The following is a 12,374-nucleotide window of genomic DNA, read 5'->3' as shown; positions in this document are numbered from 1 at the left end:
CCGTCTATGGGGTCACACAGAGTCGGACACGACTGAAGTGACTTAGCAGCAGCAGTTCAAGTCAGAGATGCTTCAGAGACATTAACTATTAAAATGAATCTCTTTGGGCCTGAATTACTTATCTGTAAAATGAAGAGTCTGAACTAGTGAACCTTAAAAGTCCAATGTCTTGACATCCCAGTACACACTGTAATAATTCTGGAAATGTTACTGGGTGCCCTCCTCTGTGCCAGGTTCATTACACTGATGTGTTACAAAGCAATAGAGTAATCAGTTAGGGAGAGGTGTGACAAGATAATTTATTCTCCTCACACTAATATCTACTTCAGAATTTCCTAAATCCATATACATCTTATTAGGAAAGCAGAAAGAAAATGTAAACACTTCCCTGAATTGTCATGTTGACTGAACACCCAACACTACATTTTCTTAAGTGGTTTGTTTTACTGAAAACAAAAAGTCCCCCTTTATGTAACTGAATAAAAATATAAAGGAAAACTACCAGGTCCAACTGCCAGCCAAAATTATTAAACTGTCCTCCAGGGACTTTATAATTGCTTTCCTGCTATCAAATTTATTCCTAATACATACATAGTAATAGGGCACTTTCTCAATGTGAAGAGCCAAAAATGAACCAAAGAGAAACAAAGTGATAACCTGTTTTGTACAATGTATTTAGCTGGTCAAAAAGAGTGCTTTTAACCAAGTAGAAAAATAATAATCACAATGTGTCATGCATCTCGGCACCCAAAGCTTTGTTCTATTAACATCTCAACTCCTTTTTTTTGAGTAAGCGTCTCCTGGCTGAGAAGAGTAAGAACAGCTAGCTGTACTTGAGGTGGGAAAAGAAAGGAAAAAGGATTTCAACGGAAATCTGCTGCCATACTATAAACCACGGCTCAGCCAAGTCAGCTCTCTTCCCTGCTTTCCACCATTACTGCACAGTGGGTTTAGTTAGGTGATTTCAAAAAAAAAAACAAAAAAACTCCTCTGAAACAAGCTAAAGACAGCAATTATTAGTCATCATGCTTGGATGCAGCTTAGTCACCCCTGACATAAACAACCTCCTTGATCCTCTGCTTCCTTCCTGTTAAAGGTTAGTCTACAACAGCATTTCCCAAGCTGTTTTTGAGAACACTGGTATCAAAGGTTCACCAAAAAAAATTCAACAGAAAACATGTATTATATCTAATTCTTTAAACACATTAGCTCATGTTAACATCCTAATGAAAGAAAAGTAATGTTATCTTCTTGCAACCCTGGAATTTCCAAATTTATCTTGTGACAGAGGTCTTTTTGTTACATAAAATATATACACATATATAAACCTTACTAAATTAGTGTTTGACAAAATGTAACTTGGGGAAAAAACAAATCTAAAAGAACTCCAAAATCCTTCTGAAGTCACATTCAATTATTTTTTTAATTAATAATATTAATCCGGTAGACTTACTTTGGGTTAATATGCAGAAATAACTGTTGTGCAGAAGACTTTCTCTTTTTTTAATTTATTTTTTAGTTGGAGGAAAATTACTTTAAAATGTTGTGCTGGCTTCTGCCATACGACTAATCAGCCATCATTATACATATATCTGCTCCCTCTTACGCCTCCCTCCTCTCCTACCACAGAAGACTTCCTAAGTAAACACACTTATTGAAATAACACTCATCTCTGGAAAATGGGAAGCTGTGAGCATAAGTAAAGGCAGAGTTAAGGATTCCTGGAATGCTACAGGAATGCTATGTCAAGAAAAAAGATTCACTGATTCCTTTCAATGGCTCAAATATTCTGCTAGAGACCTCCTACAGAGAAATAAGATACATGGTCATTATCATTAATGTTCTTGTCCATTTAAGTGGTAGAAGCAAAATGATTAACATAATGTAAGACATGCAAAGATGAGTGCTCTAAGACAGACATTCACACAGTAAGGTGCAGAGGAGCTCCATGCAACTTTCTTAAGTAGAAGACAAATTACTGAACTGTTGGATCCCTTTGGGTACTTTTATGGTTTATACAATTTTATATCAGGGTTACTTCTCCCTTAAAGTTTTCACCTCTATCCTAATAGTAGTGGGATTCAAAATGAGAAAATCTTGGGTATAAAGACAATCTAAGGGAGATGTGAAAATGTGACTGTCAAATGACAGAAGAGTTAAAAAAAAGAAATCCATTCCATTAGATTGCTAAACTTTTTTATTACCTAGCAATTACTATATTAACATCTACCTCAGTAGGAAATGCAAATCAGGTATAATCCCAAAAGGGTTACTCTATAAGACCAGAAAGATAGTACCAAATTCATGGCTGTAAAAACACCAATATAACTAGGATAAAAGGAGAGAATAATTTTATCAACCAGAGGCCTCCCACTCACTCCCTGTCTGGCTATATATGTGTAAACTTATTCTTAAAGTGCCACAACATAGGGAAAAAAATTACGTAGTTTAAATTATTACTACCTGAGATATTTTCTAGATATTACCAATTTACATAGATATATTTTTAGACCACGAATTTCTAATCACATTAAGAATGCTATGAAAAAGTGCCATGGCTCACACTAGATTAATTTTTAATATAAAGTGGTTACTATGTTTATCCCTGAATAGTTCACATTATAAATGGCTCCAAATTGTTGGATTAGTCCCACAGATTTTTCATTACATGGTTGGCCATGATACTATTTATTTAAGGAAAAAAACAGGCTTTCCCTAAAATAGTTTCACATTCACACATATTTGTACCTAGGTTCAAAGGCACATATGTAAATCAATATTCACATATACACAAAGTAGTTGAGTTTTATTTAAGAATAAATTCAGATCAGTTCAGTCACATCCAACTCTTTGTGACCCCATGGACTGCAGCACGCCAGGCTTCCCTGTCCATCACCAACTCCTGGAGCTTATTCAAACTCATGTCCATCGAGTCAGTGATGTCACCCAATCATCTCATCTTCTTTCATCCCCTTCTCCTCCCGCCTTCAATCATTCCCAGCATCAGGGTCTTTTCTAATGAGTTGGTTCTTCACATCAGGTGGCCAAAGTATTGGAGCTTCAGCTTCAGCATCAGTCCTTCCAATGGATATTCAGGACTGATTTCCTTTAGGATGGACTGGTTGGATCTCCTTGCAGTCCAAGGGACTCTCAAGAGTCTTCTCCAACACCACAGTTCAAAAGCATCAATTCTTTGGCACTCAGCTTTCATTATAGTCCATCTCTCACATCCATACATGACTAATGGAAAAACCACAGCTTTGACTTGACAGACATTTGTTGGAAAAGTAATGTCTCTGCTTTTTAATATACTGTCTTAATATGCTGTCTAGGTTAGTCCTATCTTTTCTTCCAAGGAACAAGCATCTTTTAATTTCATGGCTGCAGTCACCATCTGCAGTGATTTTGGAGCCCCCAAAATAAAGTCTCTCTGTTTCTATTGTTTCCCCATCTATTCGCCATGAAGTAGTAAGACCAGATACTATAATCTTAGTTTTCTGAATGTTGAGTTTTAAGCTACCTTTTTCACTCTCCTCTTTCACTTTTATCAAGAGGCTCTTATTTCTTCTTCACTTTCTGCCATAAGGGTGGTGTCATCTGAGTATATGACATTATTGATATTTCTCCTGGCAATCTTGATTCCAGCTTGTGCTTCATCCAGCCCAGCATTTTGCATGATGTACTCTGCATATAAGTTAAATGAGCAGGGTGACAATATACAGCCTTGACGTACTCCTTTCCCGATTTAGAACCAATCTGTTGTTCTATGTTCAGTTCTAACTGCATATAGATTTCTCAGGAGGCCGGTCAGGTGGTCTGGTAGTCCCATCTCTTTCAGAATTTTCCAGAGTTTGTTGTGATACACAGAGTCAAAGGCTTTGGCATAGTCAATAAAGCAAAAGTAGATGTTTTTCTGGAACTCTCTTTAGCTATTTAAGAATTTTTAGTTATTTAAGAATAACTAAATTATATCAGCTAAAAATACATTTATTGGCTTGATTAAACAATATTGACAAATGCTAAACCTGTGACCAAAGAGAAAGATCCCAATAAAATTTGTCCACTCATATTAACCACAAACTCATGTGATTATGAGGTAAGTACTCCCATAAACTCAGTCCAGTATTGCCAAAGGCTACATGCTCCTTCAACAGGGCGCCACAAAAGAAATGCTACTACTACGATATTCAAGACACCATGTAAGAGTTTAAAAAAAAAAAAAAGCAAGGAAGACAGGAAGGAGGGAAAGAGGAAAAAGAGGGAAGGAAGGGAAGAAGCCACATGGTGGTTGAGAGTACAGATCTTTTTAAACTCTTCTACATCTGTCTCCCCAATGGAAATGCTACCTGCCTACATTTGTGCTCTGTTAAAAAACACAATAAAATTATACCACAAAGTTAGACATGCTAATTCACCCACAGAAAGTCGTATAACTCTACTTCTCATGAACAATGTTGTTCAGAAAAAAAGTATCTATCCCAAGAGGAAAGAATCTTGAATTCTACATCGGGTTGTTCTTGATGATTGTAAGCTACAAAAGAGAGTTAACTCCAAAAATCTGTAAAAAGAAATCTGGATGAAAATCCAGAGAGGAGTTTTCCACAGCCCTGCTGCTGCATAAGAACTTATTAGTTAAGCAGACTCTACAAGGAAGCAGAAGAGCACAGAAAGAGGGAAAATATAACAACAACAAAAAAAGAATCCGGACAGTTGACGAGTAACAGGCAATGCAAAGTTGGCCAGAAAAATTAGCACTGTTGTTTCAGTCTCCCCTATGAGGCGCCTTGGACTAAATTAAACAAATAAGCATCATCATACATCCTTCAACATCAAACTTAATGCAAATTTTATTTAATATTAAAACAGTCTAGTCAGCTGGAAATCACATTTTTCTACAATTAAAGAACTTCTTGACAGGACAGCCATATTCTAAACTAAGGCATCAGTGAAACTCAAAAATGTCTGAAAAAAAAAAAAAGTCTTGAGTTTTTAAAGGCTAGTCTCATTAAACCTCCACAACTAGATTTCTCATCTCATCTCTCCATTGCACTGAACAAGGGGAAACATTTCAGTAGGTCAAACAGTAGTGGAAGTAATAGGAGGCCTGTAAAGGCAAGAAAACCCCTAATGATTCCTCAAATCATACCATATTGGAATATACTTAACTCTGCTTATCTCACCCCCACCTATTAATTCAGCACATATCTCTCTATTAGAGAAATCAGAGTTGTTACAAAGGGAGAATGGTGGGGCAAACACCTGGCGAGAAAGCAAAGAGGAAAGAACAACTGTTAACTTAATATGTAGCAGAGACCTTAAATACATGATTTTAAACTTCAAAGCAGCCCTTTAGGGTAATGTAGTTATCATAACTTCTTCAGTTTGGAACCTGAGGGTCTACATGGCTAAATGAGATGATGCAAGTCTCAGCTAAAAGTTAAACAGACAAGATTCAAACTCCATAGTTTACGTGTTCTATGTTGTGTCACAGTATACCCAAGTCAGAGGCAGTCAGAACTGCAGAGACATTTCTCTGGCATCTTAGTATAGCCGGGGACCAGTCATTTATATACTTCTTTAAGACTTAATTTCTTCATCTGAGAAATGCAGTTATTCACAACACTGCATACTTTATATAGTATAACAATGAGATTATTTATTGTGATTGCTATTTAGATTCCACAGGCATCTGTTTTCCCTAATACTGCTTTCCTCTGAACGGAAAGAAAAAATATTACAGGACACCAGGAGCATTTATAAGAAGCCAACTTCATTACTCTGTGATTTTTAAAATAGAAGCTTTCCTGTCTATAAAACATAATCACTTCTTTCAGCTTCCAGACTCATCTCCGAGGAAGTCTTGACTATAGAGAAGCAACACATCCTGCAGTAAGAAAGAGCTCCTGTGTTGACAGCAGAAGGATGAAAAGGAATCCCTCTTTCTTACTTACAATTCTGATCATCACATAATCATGGTTTGTTTCTTAAAGAAATAGCTAAATACACTCACACCAGGTGTCTCACACTCGCCTGGCATTGAACAAGGAGTTCCAGAGGAACAGAGTGGCTCAGTAGGAGAAAGAGAAGATGCAGGCTGGTTCACTGATAACCCTGAAATATCTATTTAATAGGGTGATTGTATGTGCCAGTGTGCCCAAGAGAGTACACAAAATTTCTCAGTACACAAAATATGATATGGTCATTCTACTATTAAAAATGATAAATCATTTTTTTCTTTATTATAAGACAAGGGCCAAGAATAGGAGAATAGGTATTAAAAAAGCAGACACAGAGTCAACACAATGAAAAAGCAAATGTTTGTAAGAAATGCTGAAAACATAACGCAAAAGCAATGATCAGTAAGTACAAATTCAAGTCTTTTCACAAGCCATTTACTACTGCTAATTTCAGTCACTTTCAGCTTAAAAACAATACAATTTAAAAATATATACAGAATTAAATGGATCACTCTTTTGAGGCAGGGTATCATAGGAAAGTGAACCCACTAACAAAAAAGAGGGAGAGCAAAGACCAGTCCATGACTCCTGTTCAGGCTACATTCAAGGTTTGCTCTCCCTAAAGTTGTGAGAATAACCCATAGACAGATATCTTGTATGGAGCTGAAGTACCTCTTAAAAATTCATTTATATCAAGAACTTCAGAACATGACCTTATTTAAAAATAGGGTCTTTCAGATAGAATTATTTAAGAGAAGATCGTACTCTATTAGGGTGGGCCCTCAATCCAATGACTGGTGTCCTTACAAGAAGATGCAAGGACAAAAGACACAGGGAAGAAAGCCATGTGACAACAAAGGTAAAGACTGATACGACGCAACCACAAGGCAAGGGATGCAGACTGCCAAGAGCCACCGGAAGCTAACAGGAGGCAAAGAAGGGGTCTCTCCTAGGAGGCAGCATTGCCCTGCCAACACCTTAATGTCAATGTGCAACCTCCGGAACTGTGAGAGAATCAGGTTCTATTGTTTTACGCCACCATGTCTGCAGTGATTTGTTACGGCAGCCCTACAGAAATGAATCCACACTTTTTGTCAAAGTAACCGTTATCATCTTTTAAGATTTTACCACTTAAACAACGACCAAAGGACAATAAACGATGGTCCATGGACAGGGCAATACTTGGACTACGCACCCCCCAAAAGGGAAAGCTCTCCTGCCCACCCAGCATCCCTACACTAAGCCTGTGAATACAGAGAGTCAGAGCTGAGCAGCCCTCCTCCAGGGACTGGAGGGGCATTAAACAAGTTGTACCTCATCCTTCTTCTCCTGAATGCGCCGTCTCTCTGCCTCAATAGCCAGCTTCTCCTGAATCTCCTGAGCAATTTCACAGTCTTGCTGTTCACTAAAAAACAAAGGAGAAAACAACATAAATGGAGAACACAAGGAATGACTTTTCGAACCACAACACAATTTACTGAATACTCACTATGAGCCAGGGCATATTTTTATCTCACTTAATTCTTATAACAATGATGCAAAGAGGTCAATACCGTCACATCCTATAGCTAGAAAAACTTGAGGCCCAGAGTAGTAGAATCACTTCCCTAAGGTCACAGAGAAAATAAGTGGTAGGATCAGAATGTGATCCCCAGATACAATAATGGAAAGCTCCAGGCCTTTTCTGTATGATCGTATCCCAGGTTTAATTCCTGGGTCAGGAAGATCCCCTAGAGAAAGAAATGGCAACCCATTTCAGTATTCCTGCCTGGAGAACTCTATGGACAAAGGAGCCTAGAAGACTGCAGTCTGTGGGCTTGCCAAGAGTCAGACATGACTTAGCGACTAAACCACCACCACAGTCCCTCAAGATTCTGCAAAGGAGATGTACACTATGAGAATAAGATCCACAAATATCCAAGTATGCACAAAGTACACATAAACAAAGTAAGAGTGAATTCACTAAAATGTCAGTAATACTGTGGTCACTTAGAGGTGGTGGTATGACTTCAAAACAATTTTTATAAATTTTTAATTAAGTACATTTTTTTCAGTTTCAATAAAACTTTAAAAATGGGGAGGTGGATGTATATTCCACAGCTTCAGGTGCCAGGAGAAACCTCTGTGGCTGATGTCAGTTTTCTTAATACTCAGGCCACTAAGGCAACCAAAGGTTGTAATACTGCTGCTACCATAGTTTTGTTTTGTATTGGCATTCATGCATTCAAAAAAGACTCACACAACATGTGCTGTCATCCAGGCACCATGCTCAACACTGAGGACACAAAACTAAATAAATCTCCATCCTGTGCTCAGAACCCCACAATATACTTTGGTGGGAGAAACCAGACCCATCATTTTGTGGGGAGAAACACATCCTTTCAAACAGCACAAATGAATAGCAGTTTCATCAAGAAATGGGGTTTGGATATCACGGAGATGGTCTTTTGGTTTCAGGTTTCAGGAACAGTCAGACTAGACTAAGTTGCATTAGTTGTGTCCAACTCTTTGCAACCCTATGAAATGTAGCCCACCAAGCTCCTCTGTCCATGGGATTCTACAGACAAGAAGACTGGACTGGGTAGCCATGACCTCCTCAGGGGATCTTCCTGAACCCAGGAAAAGTTAACAGGCAGCTTTTAACTCTATAGAGTGTGATAATGCTGGGGAGCCACTGTTTACATGGCCCTTACAACCTTTAGTTGTTACCTAAAGAGATATACATATGCTTAGAGCTTATCATGTAAAAGATGCTGGAACAAAACTACAGTTGTGGCTTATACAAGCGGTTCACTTGCTAAACCAGTATTCCCTTTGATTCTTGCCCTGCCAGGTGAACTTAAGAGTATCAACGAATCTAGTCTTGGTTGTATACTCCCTGTTTGAAAGCAGCCTTTTGTACCTGAAAAGCGTTGGGGGTGGGGGTGGCGGTAATATCCTAACTTCTCTGGAGGAACAGAAATCCACACATTCTATTCTAACAAAAGTGAGGGGATGAACACTATCCTTGTTTGTATAAGGAAATGGTCCTTTTCAACATGTTTGGAAATAGACAGTTGGAGATGAAAGTAGACGGGTGCACATACAGGGGTGTGTATGTACACGCAGAACATGCACATCGGACAGGAAGGGGGAAGGGAACACGTGAGAGAGACCGCAGGCCAGAAGTGGAAATGGCAAGCTTTTTTAGTCACTAGCAGGAAAATTACTGGACAAGATACCTGGAGACCTGACTTCTGGTCCTGCCACTATTAACCAGTGAAATATGCCCTTTCATGTCGTCTCATTAGCTACAAAAGTTTTGGGATTTAATGACTTCATATTACAGATATAATATTATAGGATTCTGAACCATTCAAACCACAGAATTGAAAATAAAAATCTACTCATTTATTATTTCTATATCCTCTTTTCATTCACTCACTTTTTTGACCTTACCAAAAAGTATTTATTAATCTAGTTTTAAAAATACAGAATTCTTCATGAATTTGCATGTCACTTTGGCAAGTGCTCAGAGTTTTTTCCCTGAGTCCCTTAAAAACAATGGCTATGTTTTATTCATATGTGTGTTCTCTGGTGCCTTTCATGGTTGAAAGGGTTATTTAGCAAGAGCCAATAAGAATGTTTATGAACAAAATAAGAAAACTGAATAAAACAATGAATAAAGTCTTCTCTGCAAATAACAGAAGAGAAAAACCCTTCCTCAAAGGTGGCTAAAGTAATAGGCTCTCTCGTTTATTTAAATAAGACAAATAAAGTAAATAGAAGGGTCCCTTCACTTCTTCCTTTACTCCTTCCACCTCAAAATGATTTTGGAGTTAAGTCTACCACTACAGACTGAAGTACAGGAACCTCTCTCAAAGAAGAGATGTATTCTGTGAGCTTTCAAAACACTAAAAAAGAAGTTTAAAAAGTCTTTATGATGGAAGAGACCTTAGACATGATCTATTTAGGAGGAGATGGAGAAATAATTTTGGTCAGACACTGAAGTTATGAAGATAAAGGAGGGTATAATTCAGAACTTTCCAAAAGATTCTGCCTCTATATAAAGAGCAAGGGGTTCTCGATTTCCCTGGCAGTCTAGTGGTTAGAACCTGGCACTTTTACTGCTATAGCATGGGTTCAATCCCTCCAGGAACTAAAATCCCACAAGTCAAGTGGCATGCCCCTCCCCCCAAAAGGCAAGGGGTTCAAGGAAAATAAGAGCCACAAACATTACTAGGAAATAGTAAAGGAACCCAGTAGACTTCAGAAAGTTCTGTGACATCCAGTATTTTGCTAGATTCCCCCCCAAAACCACAGGAGGCAGAGGAGACAGAGATCATTTCCCCAGTGTACAGTTTAGGAAAAGTGAGACACAGAGCTGGACCAACTGGCTCAAAGCCATCCGTGAAAAGCGTTAAGTCCTATGAGAACCTGCATGCCCCCAAACCTAGAAAGGAATTCCAACAACAAAGACAATTTTTTTAAATCAAAAAAAAAACTAGGGGATCGTCACTGTAGGATTTATAATCCAATAGTGAAAGGAATCAAAGGGACAGACAGAAAGTCCTCTTCCCTGAAAACCAGTCCTGGCACAGTGCTCTCCCACTCCCCAAGTCCTCACAGGTCTTTATAGCGCTTCTGCAGCTGAGCCTGGGCTTTCAGATCTTCCTCTTGAAGCTGCTTAGCCACCTGCAGATCATGCTGGACCAAACGGTTCCGTTGAACGTTCGATGCCAAATGATGCTCAACTGGACAGGAAGATTGGAGAGAGGAATTACAATGCTTTGGCTTATCCATAACAAACTTTTAAGAATAACCTTAAGAAGAGTCTTTCAATTAAAAAGAACTTCACAGCCATCATCGCCACATATACTCTCAGTAATGCTGCATAATATGCAGCACGGGAGTTGGCATTCTCCTCTTTTCATTAAGGAAAAAGAGAATGAGAAAGGTTAAGTCGTGTGTCTTTGGCCAGCAGTGGCAATGCCTGAACTTCTACTCCAACCATCTAAAGCCAGGGCCGCCGCTCCTCCTGCTCCACAAGTTGCCACTTCATTTACAAACTACATTTCCCAACACTTGATTTTTACACTGACACATAAATTAAAAGTTCACACATATGTACTTTTGTATAACACATACAACTTAGATTTACTTTTCATAATTACATACATAAATATTCAGAAAACCCTACAATCTAGATACCAATAGGTATGTTTACCAATTGGTATCTTTACCAATCTAGGTAAAGGTATTTGGACCCCTATTCTTATGCCAGCCTTCTACGTACTCCTGATCCCCATATAACCACTGTATCCCTCCTACAGCATTAGAGCAAAGGAAATGGCTCAAGTCCCTCTCTTCCTCTGATACACCCAATGGCCTTCTCATCCCCAGCAGCTGTCTCCCTTCAAAACACCGAGAAGTGCATTCTTCACCGAGGTGTCACCTGCCTAGACAGATCCCTTGGGATGATGGGTGGTGTACCCTGATGACTCTGTCTTCTTCCCGCCTCACCCTAAGAAATCTGCCTCAAGGCTACCACTAAAAAAGAAAACTGGAGGAGCTGGCAGGGGGCTATTACTCACTCTCTTGTTCCTGCAGGCTGTGGGCCAAGGAGTGGTCCTCCAGGACAGCAAAATCTCGGCACACTGCAGAGGATGAGGGAGAAGGGCAGACAGGAAAGCTCATTAGTAGCACTTCAACATAAAAAGAAAAAGGCTTTGCTCAGGACTTCAAAGAATCCATTCTAATACTTCAGGATGATCAACTTTATAACTGGCAATGTACAAAAGAATAATTAGTTGGTAAGAAGTCTTCATTCACACAAATCCAGATGGTATCTGCTCAATGCCAAGTACAGGTGTACAACAAAGTAACAAAATAATGGTGAGATCCTGGCCTATGAATGCGGTCCAGAAATTCTAATCCATGTCTATAAAGGGAGGGCAAGTACTGCTGTGACAGTAAAAGAGTTAAGAATGTTTTACATATTGCAGCTGAGAAAAATCTGAGTTTTTCCATGGTCAGAAGGATTAAAGGAAATCTGGCCTATGCCTCAGTGATCCCAGGTGACGCAGTGATAAAGAACCTGTCTGCCAATGCAGGAAATGCAAGAGAGGAGGGTTTGATCCCTGGATCAGGAAGATCCCTTGGAGCAGGAAATGGCAACCCACTCCATTAGTTTAAGATTAATCTAAAAAATTAGTCTTAATCTAAAATTAATACTGCCTTTAGTTTGCAAATAATAAAAGCTTTTGTAGTTTAATAAATGTGCTTCAGATAGTAAGGTAGTGTGACTCAGCGGTAAAGAAACCACCTGCAGTGCAGTAGACACAGATATGGGTTCAATCCCTGGGTCAGGAAGATCCCCTGGAGGAGGAAATGGCAGTCCACTCCAGTATTCTTGCCTGGGAAATCCCCTGGACAGAG

General features: G+C 38.9%; 1 protein-coding gene across 2 annotated transcripts in view; it reads right to left on the bottom strand.

Annotated features, from left to right (window-relative positions):
* CCDC50 (coiled-coil domain containing 50) overlaps positions 1–12,374 on the bottom strand; it is an 83,761-nt gene that overhangs the window by 37,406 nt on the left and 33,981 nt on the right. For both annotated transcript variants that reach the window (XM_040253324.1, XM_040253333.1), the window contains exons 2-4: positions 11,531–11,593; positions 10,564–10,690; positions 7,272–7,362 (exon numbers count right to left, since the gene is read on the bottom strand). In XM_040253324.1, coding sequence (XP_040109258.1) covers positions 7,272–7,362; positions 10,564–10,690; positions 11,531–11,593 — 281 coding nt within the window. The remainder of the gene's footprint in view (positions 1–7,271; positions 7,363–10,563; positions 10,691–11,530; positions 11,594–12,374) is intronic.

This window comes from Oryx dammah, unplaced genomic scaffold (genome assembly GCF_014754425.2).
Source record: "Oryx dammah isolate SB20612 unplaced genomic scaffold, SCBI_Odam_1.1 HiC_scaffold_2, whole genome shotgun sequence".
NCBI lineage: Eukaryota > Metazoa > Chordata > Mammalia > Artiodactyla > Bovidae > Oryx > Oryx dammah.
Note: the sequence above shows the minus strand (reverse complement) of the source record. Positions and strands in the feature narration are given on the sequence as shown.